Raw genomic sequence first — 27,550 nt, 5'->3', positions numbered from 1 at the left:
GCAGGGAGACTGACCTCTGACCTCTACTCTCCCCGTATACTGTAGGTTACCAGAGGGTCAGTCTGACGGGGGCCAGGTGGTGAGCGCAGGGAAACTGCGGACCCTAGAGGAACAGCTGATCAGAGCTAAAGAACAGATCAACTCCTATCGTAGCCTGCCTGGAGACGGTGAGACACACACACACACACACACACACACACACACACAGACACACATATTGGGTTAAAGCTTAAGTGGAATTGCCCATAGGCACAGACATAGGATGGGCTTTCCCTCAATCAGGTGCTGAACTATGTACACTACATGACCAAAAGTATGTGGACGCTCGCTGAACATCTCATACCAAAATCATGGATATCAATATGGAGTTGGTCCCCCTGTTGCTGCTATAACAGCCTCCAGTCTTCTGGGAAGGCTTTCCACTAGATGTTGGAACATTGCTGTGGGGACTTGCTTCTATTCAGGCACAAGAGCATTAGTGAGGTCGGGCACTGATGTTGGGCGATTAGGCCTGGCTCGCAGTCACTGTTCTTAAAGGTGTTTAATGGGGTAGAGGTCAGGGATCTGTGCAGGCCAGTCAAGTTATTCTACACCGATTTCTGTATGGACCTTCCTTTGTGCACTGGAGCATTGTCATGATGAAACAGGAAAGGGTCTTCCCCAAACTGTTGGAAGCACAGAATCGTCTAGAATGTCATTGTATGCTATAGCGTTAATATTCCCCTTCACTGGAACTAAAGGGCCTAGCCTGAATCATGAAAGTCAGCCCCAGACCAGTATTCCTCCTCCACCAAACTTGAGCTGAAGTTGCTTCCAGAGGCAGTTTGGAACTCGGTAGTGAGTGTTGCAACCGAGGACAGACGATTTTTGCGAGCTACGTGCTTCAGCACTCGGCGGTCCCATTCTGTGAGCTTGTGTGACCTTCACAATAACAGCACTTACAGGAGGACAGAAATGTGACGAACTGACTTGATAGAAAGAAGGAATCCTGACGGTGCCACGTTGAAAGTCACTGAGCTCTTCAGTAAGGCCTTTCTACTGCCAATGTTTGTCTGTGGATATTGCATGACCGTTTGCTTGAATTTTATACACCTATCAGCAACAGGTGTGGCTGAAATAGTCGAATCCACTCATCTGAAGTGGTGTCCACATACTTTTGTATATACTGTATAGTGTATCTTGAAATGTAACTGATGTTGGAAGACTGATAGACAAGACTGTATGTTTTTAACATTGAGGCCTTTCGTCATAGCCCTGGACCTAGTCTGGTACACAAGTGTCCTGAGCGATAGCCATGCGTGATGAGAAGGTGGAGGGAATGTAATATCTGGATGTTTTTATACATGTCATGTGTGTCGATGACGGTCATTTCTGTACAGTGAGACTAAAAATACAGCACTGCTCCCATTATTTATATAACACACATGTGTGCACACACCCAGGCAAACACACAAACACACACACACACGCACACACACACGCACGTGCACGCACACACGCACACACACCTTGGAAATGAGGACAGGAGGCAGTGAGGAGCAGTATTCTCAGGCAGGATTCCCTGTCCACTCCTCCATTCCTCTTTCCTCCTATTTCAGACAGAAATCTTCATTCCCTTTTCTTCACTGTAACATGAGTGCCACAAACAACTGTTCTTCTGGGTCGGCTGCTTCATTATACTGCCACAACCCTAAGTGTCATTTAGGAAACATTATAAAACAGGCTACATGAAGACAGTTAAGGATTGATTACAATGACTCTTATTATGTGAGTATGGAGTGACCTAGTAAACCTGATATCAGAAACCTGATGTAACAATGCTTTAAAGGCTACTTTAGGCTACTTGTCCCGTATAAACAATGTAACAATGCTTTAAAGGCTACTTTAGGCTACTTGTCCCGTATAAACAATGTAACAATGCTTCAAAGGCTACTTTAGGCTACTTGTCCCGTATAAACAATGTAACAATGCTTCAAAGGCTACTTTAGGCTACTTGTCCCGTATAAACAATGTAACAATGCTTTAAATGCTACTTTAGGCTACTTGTCCGGTAGAAACAATAGCAGGTCAGTTCTATATTAGTAATATGGCTCTGACCTTGTAGTACTAGAATGTCCTTAACTTAACCGCTGTGACACTTATTTGTCTGTGACACCATTTCCCATGATGTGTAATGAAGTAGGAAGAAGTGGGCCCAGGCCAGAGACCGATCTAAGGACAGTTTGCACCTTCCCTTTTAAGACTTAAGGGTGAGGGTATGTAATCCTGGATCTGTCTCCAAGGGCAAACTTTATTGTCCATCGAAATGGATATGCTTCTTTTCACTGAGTCACCCAAGAGTCTGTAAACAGCAGGAGAGCAGCACCCCTGGAGCAGGTCTGAGGTTAAGTGCCTTGCTCAAGAGATCAGCTGACTGTGTGTGGTGTGAGGTCCTGTGTGTTAAGCTGATCCAGGATCTGTGTCTAAGGGGCTACAGAAAATCTCAGCTGTGTGTGTGTGTGCATTATCTTGTTTTCTCCTGAAATGCATTCCATTTAATCATAAAGATGTTTGAAAAAAACATACATTTCCCTCCTGTGAGTGACCGTGTTGATTTTGTTATTTCCAGGGCCAGGTAGGAACCAGGAAGAGCTGCGGAGGAAGATAGAGAACGGGGTGAAGGAGATCTGGTACTTTGTCCGCAGTGAGGTCAAGAAGCTGGGTCACATGGAGCAGGGGGACCTGCAGAAACACATTGACACACTGCTGCAGGAGCTGGGACACCAGCAGAGGTACTGTACACACACACACACACACACACTCACACACACACACACACACACACACACACACACACACACACACACACACACACACACACACACACACACACACACACACACACACACACACACACACACACACACTTAAGCCTTAGGCTTCTATAAGGAGCATAGGCCCTTGATGAATGTCCTCCATCTCACTCGGTTTGGGGCAAGTTTTTCTGGGTCGCACCAGTTGAGGCCGCACCAGAACATACATGGATAACATATGTTACATAATGCACCTTGGAAGCCTTACAATGTTGTGACCCAGCTGTGACCTCTAACCCTGTGTTAATGTACTGTGTGTGACCCCAGGTCGATCATGACTGACCTGCACTACCTGAGCCAGGCTGATGGAGCAGGAGACTGGAGAGAGAAGGAGGCCAAGGACCTGTCTGACATGGTACAGAATAGGATCACATACCTCCAGGTAAAGTTACTGTATGTCTACAACACAGACCAACACCAACAGTTATGTCTACAACACAGACCAATAGTTATGTCTACAACACAGACCAACACCAACAGTTATGTCTACAACACAGATCAACACCAACAGTTATGTCTACAACACAGATCAACAGTTATGTCTACAACACAGATCAACAGTTATGTCTACAACACAGACCAACACCAACAGTTATGTCTACAACACAGACCAACACCAACAGTTATGTCTACAACACAGACCAACAGTTATGTCTACAACACAGATCAACAGTTATGTCTACAACACAGACCAACACCAACAGTTATGTCTACAACACAGATCAACAGTTATGTCTACAACACAGATCAACAGTTATGTCTACAACACAGACCAACACCAACAGTTATGTCTACAACACAGACCAACACCAACAGTTATGTCTACAACACAGACCAACAGTTATGTCTACAACACAGATCAACAGTTATGTCTACAACACAGACCAACACCAACAGTTATGTCTACAACACAGACCAACAGTTATGTCTACAACACAGACCAACACCAACAGTTATGTCTACAACACAGACCAATAGTTATGTCTACAACACAGACCAATAGTTATGTCTACAACACAGACCAACAGTTATGTCTACAACACAGACCAACAGTTATGTCTACAACACAGACCAATAGTTATGTCTACAACACAGACCAACACCAACAGTTATGTCTACAACACAGACCAACAGTTATGTCTACAACACAGACCAACAGTTATGTCTACAACACAGACCAACAGTTATGTCTACAACACAGACCAACACCAACAGTTATGTCTACAACACAGATCAACAGTTATGTCTACAACACAGACCAACAGTTATGTCTACAACACAGACCAACAGTTATGTCTACAACACAGACCAACAGTTATGTCTACAACACAGACCAACAGTTATGTCTACAACACAGACCAACAGTTATGTCTACAACACAGACCAATAGTTATGTCTACAACACAGACCAACAGTTATGTCTACAACACAGACCAACAGTTATGTCTACAACACAGACCAACACCAACAGTTATGTCTACAACACAGACCAACAGTTATGTCTACAACACAGACCAACAGTTATGTCTACAACACAGATCAACAGTTATGTCTACAACACAGACCAACACCAACAGTTATGTCTACAACACAGACCAACAGTTATGTCTACAACACAGACCAACACCAACAGTTATGTCTACAACACAGACCAATAGTTATGTCTACAACACAGACCAATAGTTATGTCTACAACACAGACCAACAGTTATGTCTACAACACAGACCAACAGTTATGTCTACAACACAGACCAATAGTTATGTCTACAACACAGACCAACACCAACAGTTATGTCTACAACACAGACCAACAGTTATGTCTACAACACAGACCAACAGTTATGTCTACAACACAGACCAACAGTTATGTCTACAACACAGACCAACACCAACAGTTATGTCTACAACACAGATCAACAGTTATGTCTACAACACAGACCAACAGTTATGTCTACAACACAGACCAACAGTTATGTCTACAACACAGACCAACAGTTATGTCTACAACACAGACCAATAGTTATGTCTACAACACAGACCAACAACAACAGTTATGTCTACAACACAGACCAACAGTTATGTCTACAACACAGACCAACAGTTATGTCTACAACACAGACCAATAGTTATGTCTACAACACAGACCAATAGTTATGTCTACAACACAGACCAACACCAACAGTTATGTCTACAACACAGACCAACAGTTATGTCTACAACACAGACCAACACCAACAGTTATGTCTACAACAGAGATCAACACCAACAGTTATGTCTACAACACAGATCAACAGTTATGTCTACAACACAGACCAACAGTTATGTCTACAACACAGACCAACAGTTATGTCTACAACACAGACCAACAGTTATGTCTACAACACAGACCAACAGTTATGTCTACAACACAGACCAACAGTTATGTCTACAACACAGACCAACAGTTATGTCTACAACACAGACCAACAGTTATGTCTACAACACAGACCAATAGTTATGTCTACAACACAGACCAACAGTTATGTCTACAACACAGACCAACAGTTATGTCTACAACACAGACCAACAGTTATGTCTACAACACAGACCAACAGTTATGTCTACAACACAGACCAACAGTTATGTCTACAACACAGACCAATAGTTATGTCTACAACACAGACCAACAGTTATGTCTACAACACAGACCAATAGTTATGTCTACAACACAGACCAACACCAACAGTTATGTCTACAACACAGATCAACAGTTATGTCTACAACACAGATTGACAGTTATGTCTACAACACAGACCAACACCAACAGTTATGTCTACAACACAGACCAACAGTTATGTCTACAACACAGACCAATAGTTATGTCTACAACACAGACCAACAGTTATGTCTACAACACAGACCAATAGTTATGTCTACAACACAGACCAACACCAACAGTTATGTCTACAACACAGATCAACAGTTATGTCTACAACACAGATCAACAGTTATGTCTACAACACAGACCAACACCAACAGTTATGTCTACAACACAGATCAACAGTTATGTCTACAACACAGACCAACACCAATAGTTATGTCTACAACACAGATCAACACCAACAGTTATGTCTACAACACAGATCAACAGTTATGTCTACAACACAGACCAACAGTTATGTCTACAACACAGATCAACACCAACAGTTATGTCTACAACACAGATCAACAGTTATGTCTACAACACAGATCAACAGGTGGTGGGAGTCGAACCCCTAGTTCTGGCGTTGCAAGCGCCATGCTCTACAAACTGAGCTATACAGGACCAGAGCTCCTCTCTGTCACTGGTAGACATATACCCCTCTGTCAGTAACACACTAATCTCCCCTCTGTCGGTGTGTAACAGCATTCAGACAGCTAGTGGTGGGATGTGATTGTAGCCTCCCCTGTGAGTTAGGTTAATATCTGAAAGATGTTTCTCTCCCTCCTGACACACTTGTAATTATGTTGTTGTTGCCAGGCTTCATGACAACGTATCACTCAACAGTGTAACCATATTGAGAACCTTTCAACCTGCTTTGTGTCTTGTGAAGGAGCTGCGCTAGCTAGCTAGGTTATGCAACTATCTTTTCGGTATATAACACGAGAGTGCCAACTCAAACTGTGTTATATCATAGAAAATGCACACGTGTGTGTGTGTGTGTGTGTGTGTGTGTGTGTGTGTGTGTGTGTGTGTGTGTGTGTGTGTGTGTGTGTGTGTGTGTGTGTGTGTGTGTGTGTGTGTGTGTGTGTGTGTGTGTGTGTAGGCTAGTTAATGATACGTATTGGACGATCATCAACCTTTCCCCTTTTCTTTTTATGTCAGATGATCCAGCACCATCCTCAGACAAATGCTTTTAGTTTTGGTGTAATTGTCATTTCTGGAAAAGGCTTAAAATAAAGGTTAAAATCTAGGACATGTGACATGATATCCCAAAACACAGGGCCCTAATTGATGAGGAATGCTGAGAGCAAAGTAGAGGTTGTTAATGAGTAGTAATGAATCCCTCTGTGCTATTCATGTTAACTAGCTAGTGATTCACTTGATGTGTGTGTGTGTGTGTGTGTGTGTGTGTGTGTGTGTGTGTGTGTGTGTGTGTGTGTGTGTGTGTGTGTGTGTGTGTGTGTGTGTGTGTGTGTGTGTGTGTGTGTGTGTGTGTGTGTGTGTGTGTGTGTGTGTGTGTGTGTTGGTCTGATAGCATATTGGCTGTGTGTGATGGACGAGCAGTGATCTTGCCTGTCTCTCTGTTCCTACCTCAGCTATCCATCACCAGTCAATGGAAGGGGGCGATCCCTCTGCTGCTCTACCCCTTATATACTCTATACACACACACAATCGCTCCCTCTACCTTTCTTTCTCTCCCAGATCCCCAGTCCCCACCATACATCTCCTATCAGCTGCCAGTGACTGATGGTTGACCTTTCCATACCACCCCTCCACCCCACCCTCCTCCAGTCACAAACACACACAAAATCAAATCAAGTTGAAAAGAAGAATAGAAATATACAGAATATTCCTAAACATGCATCTTGTATGCAACAAGGAACTAAAGTAATACTGCAAAAAAACACAACAAAGGAATGTACACTGCTCAAAAAAAATAAAGGGAACACTTAAACAACACAATGTAACTCCAAGTCAATCACACTTCTGTGAAATCAAACTGTCCACTTAGGAAGCAACACTGATTGACAATAAATTTCACATGCTGTTGTGCAAATGGAATAGACAAAAGGTGGAAATTATAGGCAATTAGCAAGACACCCCCCAAAACAGGAGTGATTCTGCAGGTGGTGACCACAGACCACATCTCAGTTCCTATGCTTCCTGGCTGATGTTTTGGTCACTTTTGAATGCTGGCGGTGCTCTCACTCTAGTGGTAGCATGAGACGGAGTCTACAACCCACACAAGTGGCTCAGGTTGTGCAGTTCATCCAGGATGGCACATCAATGCGAACTGTGGCAAAAAGGTTTGCTGTGTCTGTCAGCGTAGTGTCCAGAGCATGCAGGCGCTACCAGGAGACAGGCCAGTACATCAGGAGACGTGGAGGAGGCCGTAGGAGGGCAACAACCCAGCAGCAGGACCGCTACCTCCGCCGTTGTGCAAGGAGGTGCACTGCCAGCGCCCTGCAAAATGACCTCCAGCAGGCCACAAATGTGCATGTGTCTGCTCAAACGGTCAGAAACAGACTCCATGAGGGTGGTATGAGGGCCCGACGTCCACAGGTGGGGGTTGTGCTTACAGCCCAACACCGTGCAGGACGTTTGGCATTTGCCAGAGAACACCAAGATTGGCAAATTCACCACTGGCGCCCTGTGCTCTTCACAGATGAAAGCAGGTTCACACTGAGCACATGAGCACATGTGACAGACGTGACAGAGTCTGGAGACGCCGTGGAGAACGTTCTGCTGCCTGCAACATCCTCCAGCATGACCGGTTTGGCGATGGGTCAGTCATGGTGTGGGGTGGCATTTCTTTGTGGGGCCGCACAGCCCTCCATGTGGTCGCCAGAGGTAGCCTGACTGCCATTAGGTACCGAGATGAGATCCTCAGACCCCTTGTGAGACCATATGCTGACACATGCACATTTGTGGCCTGCTGGAGGTCATTTTGCAGGGCGCTGGCAGTGCTCCTCCTTGCACAAAGGCGGAGGTAGCGGTCCTGCTGCTGGGTTGTTGCCCTCCTACGGCCTCCTCCACGTCTCCTGGTAGCGCCTCCATGCTCTGGACACTACGCTGACAGACACAGCAAACCTTTTTGCCACAGCTCGCATTGATGTGCCATCCTGGATGAACTGCACTACCTGAGCCACTTGTGTGGGTTGTAGACTCCGTCTCATGCTACCACTAGAGTGAGAGCACCGCCAGCATTCAAAAGTGACCAAAACATCAGCCAGGAAGCATAGGAACTGAGAAGTGGTCTGTGGTCACCACCTGCAGAATCACTCCTTTATTGAGGGTGTCTTGCTAATTGCCTTTAATTTCCGCCCTTTGTCTATTCCATTTGCACAACAGCATGTGAAATTTATTGTCAATCAGTGTTGCTTCCTAAGTGGACAGTTTGATTTCACAGAAGTGTGATTGACTTGGAGTTACATTGTGTTGTTTAAGTGTTCCCTTTATTTTTTTGAGCAGTGTACTTGTGTGCCTAAGTGCAAAGCATTACTGTATGCTTAGGTCAAATCCAACACAACACATAACTGCCTCCTTATTTTCAAGAATGGTGGTAGCTGTGTCATGGTATGGGTATGACATCAGGATGAAAAGAGACAGGATGGAGCTAAGCACAGGAAAAATCATAGAGGAAAATGTGCTTCAGTATGCTTTACACCAGAGACTGGGAGAGCAATTCACCTTTCAGCAGCAATAACCTATAACACATAGACAGTGAATGTTCCTGATTGGCCAAGTAACAGTATTCCAGTCCCTGCTGCTGAAAAGCATCCCCATAGCATGATGCTGCCACCATCATGCTTCACAATAGGGATGGACTTAGATGGGTGATGAGCTGTGCCTGGTTTTCTCCAGACATAGCGCTTTGCATTCAGGCCAAAGAGTTATATTTTTTGTCACAACAGACCACAGAATTGTTTGCCTTATTCTCTCAGAATCTTTCACGTTTCTTTTTGAAATCTCTAGGCGTACTGCCATGTGCCTTTTTCTCAGGAGTGGCTTCCATCTGGCCACTCTCCCATAAAGCCGAGATTGGTGAAGTACTGTAGAGACAACCAAGGAAGTCTGTAGTTCTATCAGAGTGGTCATTGGGTTCATATTCATCTCCCTGACCAAGGTTCTTTTTGCCCGGTTGCTCAGTTTGGTTGGACGGCCTGCTCTAGGAGGAGTCTGGTTTGTTCCATATTTTTTGAAGACCAATGTGCTCTTGGAAACTTTCAACACTCTAGAAATTGTTTTATACCCTTCCCCAGACATATGCCTCATCACAGTGCATGCACTGTCAACTGCACTGTCAGCTGGGACCTTATATATACAGGTGTGTTTCTTTCTAAATCATGTCCAAACAATTTAATTGGCAACATGTGGGCTCCAATCAAGTTGTAGTGACATCTGAAGGATGATCAAAGGAAATGGAATGCTCCTGAGCTCAATTTGGACTGTCAAAGCAAAGGGGTGTGGATACATACAGTACCAGTCAAAAGTTTTTGACACACCTACTCATTCCAGGGTTTTTCTTAATTTTTACTATTTTCTACATTGTAGAATAATTGTGAAGACATCAAAACTATGAAATAACACATATGAAATCATATAGTAACCAAAAAAGTGTTAAACAAATCAAAATATATTTTATATTTGAGATTCTTCAAAATAGCCACCATTTGCCTTGGTGACAGCTTAGCACACTCTTAGCATTCTCTCAACCAGCTTCACCTGGATTGCTTGAATGAGTAGGTGTTCTAAAACTTTTGACCAGTAGTGCATATATAATGATGACAGACCCCCCAGCCCCTACAGTCTCAGAGCTGTAATCCTAGATCTTAGTTAACATGTTGTCAACCTGATTAGTAGGAGCAGGAGATGAGTTAAGAACATCACGTTAATGGATTCTGTCTTCAGACCCTCCCTGACTCCCTCCCCTCCCGCAGGACTGACGGACTAGAGTAACAGAACAGAAAAAACAGACACTGGTTTGAAGTATTAAATTGTAGGCAATGGGCTCAAATCCTTATTTCTGGGACAATGTGTCCGTCTGTCTCTCTACGGTCTCTATAAGAGAAGATCCGGCACCCTGAAATACACTTTTGGCTCTGAAATGTGTGACAGTGTCTCGACTCTTTCATCTTCACCATAACATTAGCTAACAAGGCACCTCAGTGTGTTGTAACAACTGTACCCCGTCTCTCCCCTTCTCCTCCCCTCTCCCCTCCAGAACCCCCAGGACTGCTCCAAGGCCAGGAAGCTGGTGTGTAACATCAACAAGGGCTGTGGCTACGGCTGCCAGCTGCACCACGTGGTCTACTGCTTCATGATCGCCTACGGCACCCAGCGTACCCTCATCCTGGAGTCCCAGAACTGGCGCTACGCCACGGGCGGCTGGGAGACCGTCTTCCTCCCAGTCAGTCAGACATGCACCGACCGCACCGGGGTCACCACCGGACATTGGTCAGGTGAGTTGACCATGACCTTTGATGAGGGGGTCGTGTCCATGGTAACATACTTCACACAGAGCACAGGGTACCAAGTAACAGAATGACATTATACATCTCGTTCATCGTATATGATACATGGAGAGTGATGATGACTAATGTACTGCTTTGAGTCTGCCTCTGCTCTCTTTTAAGAGAGAGAGAGAGAGAGAGAGATGCCCTCTTTATTTGCCCTCTTTATTTGCCCTCTTTATTTGTTTCTTAGTTTCTCTGTAAATTTAATTTTGTTGACTAATTAATTATTGTTTTAAATTGCAAAATTATCAGGTTTGAAGGTAAGACCCAGGTGCAGACAGTGTCGAAGTAACAAAAGTTTATTAAATCGAATACGGGCAGGCTCAGGGTCAGGTCAGGCAGAGGTTAGTAATCCAGTATAGTGGGGCAAAGGTACAGGATGACAGACAGGCTCAGGGTCAGGTCAGGCAGAGGTCAGTAATCCAGTATAGTGGGGCAAAGGTACAGGATGGCAGACAGGCTCAGGGTCAGGTCAGGCAGAGGTCAGTAATCCAGTATAGTGGGGCAAAGGTACAGGATGGCAGACAGGCTCAGGGTCAGGTCAGGCAGAGGTCAGTAATCCAGTATAGTGGGGCAAAGGTACAGGACGGCAGGCAAGCTCAGGGTCAGGTCAGGCAGAGGTCAGTAATCCAGTATAGTGGGGCAAAGGTACAGGACGGCAGGCAAGCTCAGGGTCAGGTCAGGCAGAGGTCAGTAATCCAGTATAGTGGGGCAAAGGTACAGGACGGCAGGCAGGCTCAGGGTCAGGTCAGGCAGAGGTCAGTAATCCAGTATAGTGGGGCAAAGGTACAGGATGACAGACAGGCTCAGGGTCAGGTCAGGCAGAGGTCAGTAATCCAGTATAGTGGGGCAAAGGTACAGGATGGCAGACAGGCTCAGGGTCAGGTCAGGCAGAGGTCAGTAATCCAGTATAGTGGGGCAAAGGTACAGGATGACAGACAGACTCAGGGTCAGGTCAGGCAGAGGTCAGTAATCCAGTATAGTGGGGCAAAGGTACAGGATGGCAGACAGGCTCAGGGTCAGGTCAGGCAGAGGTCAGTAATCCAGTATAGTGGGGCAAAGGTACAGGATGGCAGTCAGGGTCAGGTCAGGCAGAGGTCAGTAATCCAGTATAGTGGGGCAAAGGTACAGGATGGCAGACAGGCTCAGGGTCAGGTCAGGCAGAGGTCAGTAATCCAGTATAGTGGGGCAAAGGTACAGGATGACAGACAGGCTCAGGGTCAGGTCAGGCAGAGGTCAGTAATCCAGTATAGTGGGGCAAAGGTACAGGATGGCAGACAGGCTCAGGGTCAGGTCAGGCAGAGGTCAGTAATCCAGTATAGTGGGGCAAAGGTACAGGATGGCAGGCAGGCTCAGGGTTAGGTCAGGCAGAGATCGGTAATCCAGAGTGGTGGGGCAAAGGTACAGGACGGCAGACAGGCTCAGGGTCAGGTCAGGCAGAGGTCAGTAATCCAGTATAGTGGGGCAAAGGTACAGGACGGCAGGCAAGTTCAGGGTCAGGTCAGGCAGAGGTCAGTAATCCAGTATAGTGGGGCAAAGGTACAGGACGGCAGGCAAGCTCAGGGTCAGTAATCCAGTATAGTGGGGCAAAGGTACAGGACGGCAGGCAAGCTCAGGGTCAGGTCAGGCAGAGGTCAGTAATCCAGTATAGTGGGGCAAAGGTACAGGACGGCAGGCAAGCTCAGGGTCAGGTCAGGCAGAGGTCAGTAATCCAGTATAGTGGGGCAAAGGTACAGGACGGCAGGCAAGCTCAGGGTCAGGTCAGGCAGAGGTCAGTAATCCAGAGTAGTGGGGCAAAGGTACAGGACGGCAGACAGGCTCAGGGTCAGGTCAGGCAGAGGTCAGTAATCCAGTATAGTGGGGCAAAGGTACAGGATGACAGACAGGCTCAGGGTCAGGTCAGGCAGAGGTCAGTAATCCAGTATAGTGGGGCAAAGGTACAGGACGGCAGGCAAGCTCAGGGTCAGGTCAGGCAGACGTCAGTAATCCAGTGTAGTGGGGCAAAGGTACAGGACGGCAGGCAAGCTCAGGGTCAGGTCAGGCAGAGGTCAGTAATCCAGTATAGTGGGGCAAAGGTACAGGACGGCAGGCAAGCTCAGGGTCAGGTCAGGCAGAGGTCAGTAATCCAGAGTAGTGGGGCAAAGGTACAGGACGGCAGGCAAGCTCAGGGTCAGGTCAGGCAGAGGTCAGTAATCCAGTATAGTGGGGCAAAGGTACAGGATGGCAGGCAGGCTCAGGGTCAGGTCAGGCAGAGGTCAGTAATCCAGTATAGTGGGGCAAAGGTACAGGATGACAGACAGGCTCAGGGTCAGGTCAGGCAGAGGTCAGTAATCCAGTATAGTGGGGCAAAGGTACAGGATGGCAGACAGGCTCAGGGTCAGGTCAGGCAGAGGTCAGTAATCCAGTATAGTGGGGCAAAGGTACAGGATGGCAGGCAGGCTCAGGGTTAGGTCAGGCAGAGATCGGTAATCCAGAGTGGTGGGGCAAAGGTACAGGACGGCAGTCCGGGTCAAGCAGAGTTTGGTAATCCAGAGTAGTGGGGCAAAGGTACCGGACGACAGGCAGGCTCAGAGTCAGGTCAGGCAGAGGTCAGTAATCCAGTATAGTGGGGCAAAGGTACAGGACGGCAGATGGGCTCAGGGTCAGGTCAGGCAGAGGTCAGTACGGCCTGACAGGAGGCAGACTTAAGGTCGGGGCAGGCAGAAAGGTCAAAACCGGGAAAACTAGAAAACAGGAACTATGGACAAGACTGGAGCAATGGGAAAAACGCTGGTAGGTTTGCTGAACAAAATGAACTGGGACAGACAGACAGAAAACACAGGTTTAAGTACCCAGGGGATAATGGGGAAGATGGGCGACACCTTCAGGTGGGTAGAGACAAGCATAAGGACAGGTGAAACAGATCAGGGCGTGACACAGAATGGTGATTAGAGCTTTGACTGTTTTAATGGTTTTGTTTGGTGAAATATTCCAGTTCATTCATTCAAAGCGACATTTCTTCTTTTCATTTGCTCTTTTTTATGAAAAAGAAAGCAGACATTATCTTGTCTTCTCTCTCTATATCCCTCTCACTCTTTCTTCCCTCCGTGGGGATGTCCCATTGTAAAAGTCATTCATATTTCATTGACTTGATAAATGGGAAGTAAAACTGTTCTTGAGGCGTGTGAAACTAATTATTACTCTCTGTCAGAATGTGTCATCAGCACTCCTACTCAGAGGAGGAGGGTCACGGTGTACAATGAGTCTTTAACTAGCCATTTACTCTTTAGATATAGAAGGGCTCTTCAGGATATAGAAGAGTCATGGTGATTTCCACCACTAGCAGTGCTGTAGTTGTGACTGTGTTATCTATCTGCTTTCAGCTGTTGTACTTATACACCCAACGCCCATGGCTGTGTTGGAACTTTCATTGTTTCCACTGTAACTATAACTACTTGGATTGTCTGTAATTGTATTGTTCAGTGTCCTTTGAGGCTTCTCGACCGGGCTTACTTGTTAGTAATGAGAAGAGATGTATTTATCTGTCTGGTTTAAGAATGGTTGAATGGATAAAGACTGAAATGAGTTATTCCAGATACTGTATGTTTGAGCGTGGTGTGGTGTTTAAATAATAAGAACTGGAAAACAGGGTGTCCGAGGGCATTGGTTCCCAACCAGGGTTACTAGGACCCCTGGGGGTACTTGGCCTATTCACAGGGGGTACTTTAGAAGACTCATGAGGTCATAGGCCTATTGGTAAAATGCACATGAGGGGGTACTTTACTGGCAGAGCATAATTCAGATGGTGGTACACTAACCGCAAAAGGTTTGGAACCACTGTCCTAGGGGATACAGGCAGAATCAGCCTGCAGCAGTGTTAGTCTAGAGCAGTGGAGAGGAGAGACAGAGACCTACCAAAAAACAATTAGGCAACAACAAATTTAATCACTTTTGGACTACTTCCTGGACAAAATGTTTCAATATAATTGTGAAGGTGTTAACTTGGAAGTAGAAAACAGTATATTTGACCTCCCAGCATCCCTATCAAAGCAAAAAAAATTCAAGCAGAAAACCTAAGAAAATGTAAAACAATGACAAATGGTTTGATGAAGAATGCAAAAACCTGATAAAGAAATTCAGAAACATATCCAAACAAAACATAGAGACCCAGAAAACCTGAGCCTACGCCTTCACTATGGTGAATCACTAAAACAATGCAGAAATGCATCAGAAATCAGCTCAGTGTAATTGAAGAATCCATAGCCTCTGACCACTTCTTGGAAAATTGGAAAACACTAAACAAACAACATGAAGAGTTATCTATCTAATACGGAGATGTATGGATAAACCACTTCTCCAATCTTTTTGGCCCTATAACAAAGAACAAACAGCAAAAACAAATACATGATCAAATACAAATCTTAGAATCAACTATTAAAGACTACCAGAACCCACTGGATTCTCCAATTACATTGAATGAACTTCAGGACAAAATACAAACCCTCCAACAAACCCTAGAGACCACAAATTCCAATTGGCTATACTTAAACTCTTTAACATCATCCTCAGCTCTGGCATCTTCTCCAATATTTGAAACTAATGACTGATCACCCTAATCCACAAAAGTGGAAACAAATTTGACCCCAGTAACTACCGTGGGATATGCGTCAACAGTAACCTTGTGAAAATCCTCTGCATTGACATTAACCAAACACTTGTACATTTCCTCAGTGAAAACAATGTACTGAGCAAACGTCAAATTGGCTTTTTACCAAATTACCGTATGACAGACCACGTGTTCACCCTGCACACACTAATTGACAAACAAACAAACCAAAACAAGGGCAAAGTCTACTCATGCTTTGTTGATTTCAAAAAAGCTTTTGACTCAATTTGGCGTGAGGGTCTGCTTTAGAAATTGATGGAAAGTGGTGTTGAGGGAAAACATATAACATTATAAAATCCAATCAACACAAACAACAAGTGTGCAGTTAAAATTGGCAAAAAACACACATTTCTTTCCACAGGGCCGTGGGGTGAGACAGGGATGCAGCTTAAGCCCCACCCTCTTCAAAATATACATCAACAAATTGGCAAGGTCACTAGAACAGTCGCAGCACCCGGCCTCACCCTACTAGAGTCAAATGTCTACTCTTTGCCGATGATCTGGTGCTTCTGTCCCCATCCAAGGAGGGCCTACAGCATCACCTAGATCTTCTGCACAGATTCTGTCAGACCTGGGCCCTGACAGTAAATATCAGTAAGACAAAAATAATGGTATTACAAAAAAGATCCAGTTGCCAGGACCACAAATACAAATTCCATCGAGTTAACATTGCCCTGGAGCACATAAACTATTCATACCTTGGCCTAAACATCAGCGCAACAGGTAACTTCCACAAAGCTGTGAACGGTCAGAGAGGTATGAGAGACAAGGTAAGAAGGTCCTTCTACGCCATCAAAAGGAACATAACATTTGACATACCAATTTGGATCTGGCTAAAAGTACTTGAATCAGTATAGAACCCATTGCCTTTTATGGTTGTGAGGTCTGGGGTCCGCTCACCAACCAAGAATTCACAAAAATGGGACAAACACCAAATTGAGACTCTGCATGCAGAATTCTGCAAAATTGTCCTCCGTGTACAACGTAAAACACCAAATAATGCATGCAGAGCTGAATTAGGCCGATACCCGCTAATTATCAAAATCCAGAAAATTTAATTGTACAACCACCTAAAAGGGAGTGATTCCTAACTGAGCAAACTAGAATGCCATTTGGCCCTGAACAGAGAGTAGACAGTGGCAGAATACCTGACCACTGTGACTGACCCAAATTTAAGGAACACTTTTACTATGTACAGACTCAGTGTGCACAATGCCCACAAAATGAGTTGGAAACTGAGCTGCATTTCCTATCCTCCTGCCAAATGTATAACCATATTAGAGACAAATCTCCACCCGGCACAGCCAGAAGAGGACTGGCCACCCCTCATAGCCTGGTTCCTCTCTAGGTTTCTTCCTAGGTTTTGGCCTTTCTAGGGAGTTTTTCCTAGCCACCGTGCTTCTACATTTACATTTTACATTTAAGTCATTTAGCAGACGCTCTTATCCAGAGCGACTTACAAATTGGTGCATTCACCTTATGACATCCAGTGGAACAGCCACTTTACAATAGTGCATCTAGATCTTTTAAGGGGGGGGGGGGGGGGGGGGGGGGGGGGGCAGAAGGATTGCTTTATCCTAGGTATTCCTTGAAGAGGTGGGGTTTCAGGTGTCTCCGGAAGGTGGTGATTGACTCCGCTGTCCTGGCGTCGTGAGGGAGTTTGTTCCACCATTGGGGTGCCAGAGCAGCGAACAGTTTTGACTGGGCTGAGCGGGAACTTCTACACCTGCATTGCTTGCTGTTTGGGGTTTTAGGCTGGGTTTCTGTACAGCACTTTGAGATATTAGCTGATGTACGAAGGGCTATATAAAAAATTACAAAAAATTAACTTGAAATATTTCCCTCAGATTACACAGACCCGCAAAGAATTCAAAAACAAACTCAATTTTGAAAAACTCTCATATCTATTGGGTGAAATACCAGTGTGTCATTTTACCAGGAAACTTGATTGAGACACATTCTCATTTACAGCAACAACCTGGGGAATAGTTACAGGGGAGAGGGGATCAATGAGCATTCTAGTTTGCTCTGTTTTTTTGTTAATTCTTTCCAATATGTCAAGTAATTATCTTTTTGTTTTCTCATGATTTGGTTGGGTCTAATTGTGCTGTTGTCCTGGGGCTCTGTGGGTGTGTTTGTGTTTGTGAACAGAGCCCTAGGACCAGTTTGCTTAGGGGACTCTTCTCCAGGTTCATCTCTCTGTAGGTGATGGCTTTGTCATGGAAGGTTTGGGAATCGCTTCCTTTTAGGTGGTTGTAGAATTTAACGGCTCTTTTCTGGATTTTGATAATTACTGGGTATCAGCCTAATTCTGCTCTGCGTGCATTATTTGGTGTTCTACGTTGTACACAGATGATATTTTTGCAGAATTCTGCATGCAGAGTCTCAATTTGGTGTTTGTCCCATTTTGTGAAGTCTTGGTTGGTGAGCGGACCCCAGACCTCACAACCATAAAGGGCAATGGGCTCTATGACTGATTCAAGTATTTTTTGCCAGATCCTAATTGGTATGTTGAAATTTATGTTCCTTTTGATGACATAGAATGCCCTTCTTGCCTTGTCTCTCAGATCGTTCACAGCTTTGTGGAAGTTACCTGTGGCGCTGATGTTTAGGCCGAGGTATGTATAGTTTTTTGTGTGCTCTAGGGCAACAGTGTCTAGATGGAATTTGTGGTCCTGGCGACTGGACCTTTTTTGGAACACCATTATTTTGGTCTTACTGAGATTTACTGTCAGGGCCCAGGTCTGGCAGAATCTGTGCAGAAGATCTAGGTGCTGCTGTAGGCCCTCCTTGGTTGGTGACAGAAGCACCAGATCATCAGCAAATAGTAGACATTTGACTTCGGATTCTAGTAGGGTGAGGCCGGGTGCTGCAGACTGTTCTAGTGCCCGCGCCAATTCGTTGATATATATGTTGAAGAGGGGGACTTAAGCTGCATCCCTGTCTCACCCCACGACCCTGTGTGAAGAAATGTGTGTGTTTTTTGCCAATTTTAACCGCACACTTGTTGTTTGTGTACATGGACTTTATAATGTCGTATGTTTTACCCCAAACACCACTTTCCATCAATTTGTACAGCAGACCCGCATGCCAAATTAAGTCGAAGGCGTTTTTGAAATCAACAAAGCATGAGAAGACTTTTCCTTTGTTTTGGTTTGTTTGGTTGTCAATTAGGGTGTGTAGGGTGAATACATGGTCTGTTGTACGGTAATTTGGTAAAAAGACAATTTGACATTTGCTCAGTACATTGTTTTCATTGAGGAAATGTACGAGTCTGCTGTTAATGATAATGCAGAGTATTTTCCCAAGGTTACTGTTGACGCATATTCCATGGTAGTTATTGGGGTCAAATTTGTCTCCACTTTTGTGGATTGGGGTGATCAGTCCTTGGTTCCAAATATTGGGGAAGATGCCAGAGCTAAGGACGATGTTAAAGAGTTTTAGTATAGCCAATTGGAATTTGTTGTCTGTATATTTGATCATTTCATTAAGGATACCATCAACACCACATGCTTTTTTGGGTTGGAGGGTTTTTATTTTGTCCTGTAACTCATTCAAGATATTTGGAGAATCCAGTGGGTTCTGGTAGTCTTTAATAGTTGATTCTAGGATTTGTATTTGCTCATGTATATGTTTTTGCTCTTTATTCTTTGTTATAGAGCCAAAAAGATTGGAGAAGTGGTTTACCCATACATCTCCATTTTGGATATATAATTCTTTGTGTTGTTTAGTGTTTTCCAATTTTCCCAGAATTGGTTAGAGTCTATGGATTCTTCAATTACATTGAGCTGATTTCTGACGTGCTGTTCCTTCTTTTTCCGTAGTGTATTTCTGTATTGTTTTAGTGATTCACCATAGTGAAAGCGTAGACTCAGGTTTTCCGGGTCTCTATGTTTTTGGTTGGACAGGTTTCTCAATTTCTTTCTTAGATTTTTGCATTCTTCATCAAACCATTTGTCATTGTTGTTCATTTTCTTCGGTTTTCTATTTGCGATTTTTAGATTTGATAGGGAAGCTGAGAGGTCAAATATACTGTTAAGATTTTCTACTGCCAAGTTTACACCTTCACTATTGCAGTGGAACGTTTTACCCAGGAAATTGTCTAAAAGGGATTGAATTTGTTGTTGCCTAATTGTTTTTTGGTAGGTTTCCAAACTGCATTCCTTCCATCTATAGCATTTCTTAATGTTACTCAGTTTCTTTGGCTTTGATGCCTCATGATTGAGTATTGCTCTGTTCAAGTAGACTGTGATTTTGCTGTGGTCTGATAGGGGTGTCAGTGGGCTGACTGTGAACGCTCTGAGAGACTCTGGGTTGAGGTCAGTGATAAAGTAGTCTACAGTGCTACTGCCAAGAGATGAGCTATAGGTGTACCTACCATAGGAGTCCCCTCGAAGCCTACCATTGACTATGTACATACCCAGCGTGCGACAGAGCTGCAGGAGTTGTGACCCGTTTTTGTTGGTTATGTTGTCATAGTTGTGCCTAGGGGGGCATATGGGGGAGGGAATGCTGTCACCTGCAGGCAGGTGTTTGTCCCCCTGTGTGCTGAGGGTGTCAGGTTCTTGTCCAGTTCTGGCATTTAGGTCTCCACAGACTAATACATGTCCCTGGGCCTGGAAATGATTGATTTCCCCCTCCAGGATGGAGAAGCTGTCTTCATTAAAGTATGGGGATTCTAGTGGGGGGATATAGGTAGCACACAGGAGGACATTTTTCTCTGTTACGATAATTTCCTTTTGAATTTCTAGCCAAATATAAAATGTTCCTGTTTTGATTAATTTAATGGAGTGAGTTAGGTCTGCTCTGTACCAAATTAGCATACCCCCTGAGTCCCTTCCCTGTTTCACACCTGGTAGTTTGGTGGATGGGACTACCAGCTCTCTGTAACCTAGAGGGCAACCAGTGAGTCCGTCTCCTCTATACCATGTTTCTTGCATCTCTCTCTCTCTCTGTCTCTCCACCCCCCTCTCTCTCTCTGTCTGTCTTCCCCGCCCCCTCTCTTTCTCTCTCTCTCTCTCTCTCTCTCTCTCTCTCTCTGTCTCTCACTCTCTCCCTCTGTCTCTTTCCGTCTCCCTCTCTACCTTCCCTTACACTCTTTATTACCCCCCCTCTCCATTTCTACCTCTCTCCCCCCCAGGTGAGGCTAACGACAGAGACATCCAGGTGGTAGAGTTACCGATCGTTGACAGTCTCCACCCCCGCCCCCCCTACCTGCCCCTGGCTATCCCAGAGGACCTGGCCCAGCGCCTCCACCGGCTCCATGGAGACCCGTCCGTGTGGTGGGTGTCTCAGTTGGTCAAGTACCTGATCCGGCCCCAGGCCTGGCTGGAGAAAGAGATCCAGGATACCACCGCCAAACTGGGCTTCAGCCACCCCATCATAGGGTAGGTGGACGCAATCCACACTAGAGTGCTACACAGATCTGTTTTTTGGCGCCGCACCCGCCCCACGTCGGCCACATCAATTCAAGCCCCACCCAATACCCAAGATCAGGACAGATTTCTGTCCACAACCCCACCAACCTAATCTACGCACGTAAAATTGTTCCGAAAGCAGATCCGTTAGCAGCCATATAACATAAATTATTAATTAATTGTGTTTATGACTCCAGAATATTAGGTTTTATTACTATTATTATTATTATTACTAGTCCAGCATCACTACTCTGGACGGCTCTGACTTAGAATATGTGGACAACTACAAATACCTAGGTGTCTGGTTAGACTGTAAACTCTCCTTCCAGACTCACATCAAGCATCTCCAATCCAAAGTTAAATCTAGAATCGGCTTCCTATTCCGCAACAAAGCATCCTTCACTCATGCTGCCAAACATACCCTTGTAAAACTGACCATCCTACCAATCCTCGACTTCGGTGATGTCATTTACAAAATAGCCTCCAAAACCCTACTCAATAAATTGGATGCAGTCTATCACAGTGCCATCCGTTTTGTCACCAAAGCCCCATATACTACCCACCACTGCGACCTGTACGCTCTCGTTGGCTGGCCCTCGCTTCACACTCGTCGCCAAACCCACTGGCTCCAGGTCATCTACAAGACCCTGCTAGGTAAAGTCCCCCCTTATCTCAGCTCGCTGGTCACCATAGCAACGCCCACCCGTAGCACGCGCTCCAGCAGGTATATCTCTCTGGTCACCCCCAAAACCAATTCTTCCTTTGGCCGCCTCTCCTTCCAGTTCTCTGCTGCCAATGACTGGAACGAACTACAAAAATCTCTGAAACTGGAAACACTTATCTCCCTCACTAGCTTTAAGCACCAGCTGTCAGAGCAGCTCATAGATTACTGCACCTGTACATAGCCCATCTATAATTTAGCCCAAACAACTACCTCTTTACCTACTGTATTTATTTATTTTGCTCCTTTGCACCCCATTATTTCTATCTCTACTTTGCACCTTCTTCCACTGCAAACCAACCATTCCAGTGTTATTTTTTTTTACTTGCTATATTGTATTTACTTCGCCACCATGGCCTTTTTATATATTTTTTATTTATTTATATATCTTGTTTGCCTTCACCTCCCTTATCTCACCTCACTTGCTCATATTGTATATAGACTTATTTTCACTGTATTATTGACTGTATGTTTGTTTTACTCCATGTGTAACTATGTGTTGTTGTATGTGTCGAACTGCTTTGCTTTATCTTGGCCAGGTCGCAATTGTAAATGAGAACGTGTTCTCAATTTGCCTACCTGGTTAAATAAAGGTGAAATAAATAAAAATAAAAACTATTATTATTATTATTATTAGTATTATTATTATTATTATTCCTATTACTACTATTATTATCAGTATTAGTATTATTACTAGTATTATTACTTGTATTACTAGTATTATTATTCGTGTTACTATTATTAGTAGTGGTATTATTATTTCTATTACTACCATTATCGGTACTACTATTAGTATTACTATTACTATTACTACTAGTGTTATTAATACTATTAGAGTTGTTATTATTACTATTATTATTACTTTTTGTAGTATTACTATTACTATTATTATTAGGCTAATATTACAATTAATATTATTATCATTACTATTATTATTATTATTATTACTATTACTATTGTTATTATTAGGCTATTATTACTATTATTATTATTACTATTACTATTGTTATTATTAGGCTATTATTACTATTACTATTGTTATTATTAGGCTATTATTAATAGTACTATACGTATTATTATTAGGATGTTATTACTATTAATATTACTGTTATTATTAGGCTAATATTACTATTAATATTATTATTACTATTAGGCTATTATTGATATTAGGCTATTATTACTATTATTATTATTAGGCTGTTATTACTATTACTATAAGTATTATTATTAGGATGTTATTACTATTAATATTATTGTTATTATTAGGCTATTATTAATATTCCACTTCCCTGCATTAATTATGAAAGGAAACAATACCATGAAAAATAGCTTTCTTCTTTCAAAGACTCAATCATGGACACTCTTACTGACAGTTGTTGTTGTCTCTACCTTCTTGCCTTTTGTGCTGTTGTCTGTGCCTAATAATGTTTGTACCATGTTTTGTGCTGCTACCGTGTTGTTCTGCTGCCATGTTGCTACCATGCTGTGTTGTCATGTGTTGCTGCCATGCTATGTTGTTGTCTTAGGTCTCTCTTTATGTAGTGTTGTGTTGCTGCCATGCTATGTTGTCTTATCTTTATGTAGTGTTGTGTTGTCTCTCTTGTTGTGTTGCTACCATGTTGTTGTCATGCTGTGTTCTCATGTGTTGCTGCCATGCTATGTTGTCTTGGGTCTATCTTTATGTAGTGTTGTGTTGCTACCATGTTGTTGTCATGTTGTGTTCTCATGTGTTGCTGCCATGCTATGATGTTGTCTTGGGTCTATCTTTATGTAGTGTTGTGTTGTGTCTCTTGTTGTGTTGTGTTTGTCCTACATTTGTATTTTTAATCCCAGCCCCATCCCCGCAGGAGGTCTTTTGCCTCTTGGTAGGCCATCATTGTAAATAAGAATTTGTTCTTAATTAACTGACTTGTCTAGTTAAATAAAGGTTAAATAAAATAAATGAAAACATAAAAAATAGCCTTCTTACATAAATAAGCCTATACCTGACAAAACGATACATTCAATATCGTTTAGATAATCAAAGAGTTTCGGCCTAATTCAAATGTAAATAAACCATTCCCAGAATCGAAATATAGGCTTAAAAAATAGGCCGCTCCCGTTTACACTTTATATGGCTTGCGTATGGTCTGCGTATGGTCTGCGTATGGTCTGCGTATGGTCTGCGTATGGTCTGCTTATGGTCTGCTTATGGTCTGCGTATGGTCTGCGTATGGTCTGCGTATTGTCTAATTAACTGATAATTAACGGAATAATCAAAAACAAATAGGCTGCTTGTTCTTTGTGCCGGCTGTGTATCCATCTACCACGTTGTTGTCCTTCCAAACTGAGGATTTTACTCGTGCAGCGCCTGTTTCCACGGTGATGTTGTAGCCTATTTCCTTATCGTAGCCTTTCTTTTTATTTCTAGGCCTACGTCAGCCATTTTTGCATGAGCTAGACTATCCAGGGAAAGTAAACATGGTCACGTGTCATATTCTCATGTGTGGAGAGGGAACATAAACACCACATGAATTCAGTAAGAGACAGTGCCCAGCTCCACACTCTAAATACGTGCGTGGCTGGTAGCCTTATGTCTGCCTCACCGCTGACAGAATGAAATTCACAACAAAATGCAACACAATAAGCTCCTTGGTTTAAAAAAAGTGTTGAATCTTGATTTGATATGTTACCGACCCGCATTGTAATTGTTCTGAACCGCGAGACGACCCATTGAAAGAATGTTTTCATTTTGCGGCTCACCCACGGGGGTTGGGTATCCAACCCGATGCAGGACTCTACCACACATATGCATGAGCACACATACAGTGCATTCTGAAAGTATTCAGACCCCTTCCCTTTTTCCACATTTTTGTTACATTACAGCCTTATTCTAAAATTGATTAAATTAATTGGTCCAGGTGACACTCTGACAGAGCTTCCAGAAGGACAACCATCTCTGCAGCACTCCACCGATCAGGCCTTTATGGTAGAGTGGCCAGACGGAAGCCACTCCTCAATAAAAGTCACATGACAGCTCGCTTGGAGTTTGCCAAAAGGCACCTAAAGAACTCTCAGACTATGAGGAACAAGATTCTCTGGTCTGATGAAACCAAGATTGAACTCTTTTGCCTGAATGCAAAGTGTCACATCTGGAGGAAACTTGGCACCATCCCTACAGTGAAGCATGCTGGTGGCAGCATCATGTTTTTCAGTGGCAGGGACTGGGAGACTAGTCAGGATTGAGGGAAAGGTGAATGGAGCAAATTACATAGACACCTTGTTGAAAATCTGCTCCAGAGCGCTCAGGACCTCAGACTGGGGCGAAGGTTCACCTTCCAACAGGACAACGACCCTAAGCACACAACCAAGACAATTCAGGAGTGCCTTCAGGACAAGTCTCTGAATGTCCTTGAGTGGCCCAGCCAGAGCCCGGACTTGAACCCGATTGAACATCGCTGGAGAGACCTGAAAATAGCTGTGCAGCAATGCTCCCCATCCAACCTGACAGAGCTTGAAAGGATCTGCAGAGAAGAATGTGAGAAACCCCAAATATAGGCGTACCAATCTAGCGTTATACCCAAGAAGTCTCAAGGCTGTCATCATTGCCAAAGGTGCTTCAACAAAGTACTGAATAAAGGGTCTGAATAGGTATGTTAATGTGATATTTCAGTTTTGTATTTTTAATACATTTGCAAAAATGTCTATAAAAAAGGTTTGCTTTGTCATTATGGGGTATTGTGTGTAGATTGGTGAGGGGAAAAAACGATTTAATCAATTTTAGAATAATGCTGTAATGTAACAAAATGTGGAAAAAGTCAAGGGATCTGAATACTTTAAGAATGCCCTGTATGTACACACCGTTCTTTTTTCTCCCTCTCTTTATCTATTTCTCTTTCTATATACTTCTCTCTCTCCCAAGGGAAACACCTGCACACACACACACACACACACACCACATATTCTTCATCTCTCTCTATCTCCACTGAGTGATGCGATTGAAATGTGAAAGCAGCTCTTCTCCCTTTATGTTGTGGGAGAGAGGGAGGGAGGGAGGGAGGGAGGGAGGGAGGGAGGGAGGGAGGGAGGGAGGGAGGGAGGGAGGGAGCAGGTAGAATGCTGTGAAGTGCTGGGTTCTCTGTCTCCGTGGTTTGTAGTGAGCAGTGGGATCTCTTCTCAGACCTTCTCAGGAAGTAACAAACTGTAAGCAGTGCAAATACATGTACCCCTACTGTGCAGAAGGCTATGGCTACATCCCAATATTCTGAACTGAGGGAGACATTTAAGAGCATTGGGACCAAGTCTTTGATGACTGAGCTCTATAGGGCCTGTAGATAGACTGGTGTGAACTGAGAGGCCAGTTGAAAGGGCTGAATAGGCAGATGATCTCCACAGACCTGTGCTGCTCTTAGCACTGTGATTCCTGTGTGAGAGAGAGACCTGTAAAGAGAGGGAGAGAGTCAGACAGAGAGGGAGGGAGGGAGGGAGGGAGGGAGGGAGGGAGGGAGATGGGGAGGGATGCTTGCTCCAGCCACTCCAAACAACCCACTCTCTCTACCATCCATCACTTTAGGAGAGGAGCTCTCTGATTCACACATAATCAGTCTCACACACACACACACACACACACACACACACACACACACACACACACACACACACACACACACACACACACACACACACACACACACACACACACACACACAAACACACACACACACACACACACACACACACAGACTCTCCTAACCCAACTCCTCTGACTCATCTCCTTTGTGTGTTCTCTCTTGTAGGGTCCATGTGCGGCGGACAGATAAAGTGGGGACAGAGGCAGCCTTCCACCCTATAGAGGAGTACATGGTTCATGTAGAAGACCACTTCCAACATCTGGCTAGACGCATGCTGGTGGACAAGAAGAGAGTCTACCTGGCCACCGACGACCCCGCACTACTAAAGGAGGCCAAAGCTAAGTACGTGTGTGTGTGTGTGTGTGTGTGTGTGTGTGTGTGTGTGTGTGTGTGTGTGTGTGTGTGTGTGTGTGTGTGTGTGTGTGTGTGTGTGTGTGTGTGTGTGTGTGTGTGTGTGTGTGTGTGTGTGTGTGTGTGTGTGTGTGTGCCACTGGCAGTGTGTGTGTGTGTGCCACTGGCAGTGTGTGTGTGTGTGCCACTGGCAGTGTGTGTGTGTGTGCCACTGGCAGTGTGTGTGTGTGCCACTGGCAGTGTGTGTGTGTGTGTGTGTCTCTGCAGGAAGGTCTTGTGTTATAAATGTACCGACTATGACTGAGATATGAAGTTGTCTCAGCTAACTAACTGTAAGTGGCTCTGGATAAGAGCGTCTGCTAAATGACTAACATGGACATGTATTGTGGATACGTTTGTGTGTATGAAGGAAAGCTGTATTTGATGTGTTTCAATATCAGTTTAGAGTTATGATAAAGTACACAAGAACGAATTTCACTCTCACGTTGCCTTATTCACGTTGATATCTGTATGATACTTTAGGCAGTCTATATCTGACTGCCTCGGTCTGTGTGTGTCTCAGGTACCCAGACTATGAGTTCATCAGTGATAACTCCATCTCGTGGTCTGCGGGGCTACATAACCGCTACACTGAAAATTCACTGAGAGGAGTCATCCTGGACATTCACTTCCTGTCACAGACCAACTTCCTGGTCTGCACCTTCTCCTCACAGGTGACCTTTAACCTTGCACCTTCTCATCCACTGTTTTTCCTG

At 44.2% G+C, this 27,550-nt stretch overlaps 1 protein-coding gene across 4 annotated transcripts in view; it reads left to right on the top strand.

Annotated features, from left to right (window-relative positions):
* The window catches only part of LOC129813118 (alpha-(1,6)-fucosyltransferase-like), a 182,028-nt gene that overhangs the window by 151,925 nt on the left and 2,553 nt on the right, over positions 1–27,550 (top strand). For 3 of the 4 annotated variants that reach the window (XM_055865315.1, XM_055865313.1, XM_055865314.1), the window contains 7 exons: positions 46–167; positions 2,609–2,771; positions 3,120–3,234; positions 10,760–10,997; positions 20,837–21,083; positions 26,610–26,786; positions 27,358–27,508. In XM_055865315.1, the coding sequence (XP_055721290.1) occupies positions 46–167; positions 2,609–2,771; positions 3,120–3,234; positions 10,760–10,997; positions 20,837–21,083; positions 26,610–26,786; positions 27,358–27,508 (1,213 nt within the window). Of the gene's footprint in view, positions 1–45; positions 168–2,608; positions 2,772–3,119; positions 3,235–10,759; positions 10,998–20,836; positions 21,084–26,609; positions 26,787–27,357; positions 27,509–27,550 lie in introns of those variants that run through there. The other variant, XR_008753118.1, reaches the window with a different exon arrangement.

This window comes from Salvelinus fontinalis, chromosome 16 (genome assembly GCF_029448725.1).
Source record: "Salvelinus fontinalis isolate EN_2023a chromosome 16, ASM2944872v1, whole genome shotgun sequence".
NCBI classification, from domain to species: domain Eukaryota; kingdom Metazoa; phylum Chordata; class Actinopteri; order Salmoniformes; family Salmonidae; genus Salvelinus; species Salvelinus fontinalis.
The sequence above is the reverse complement of the archived record's forward strand: the minus strand, read 5'-3'. Positions and strand labels throughout refer to the sequence as shown.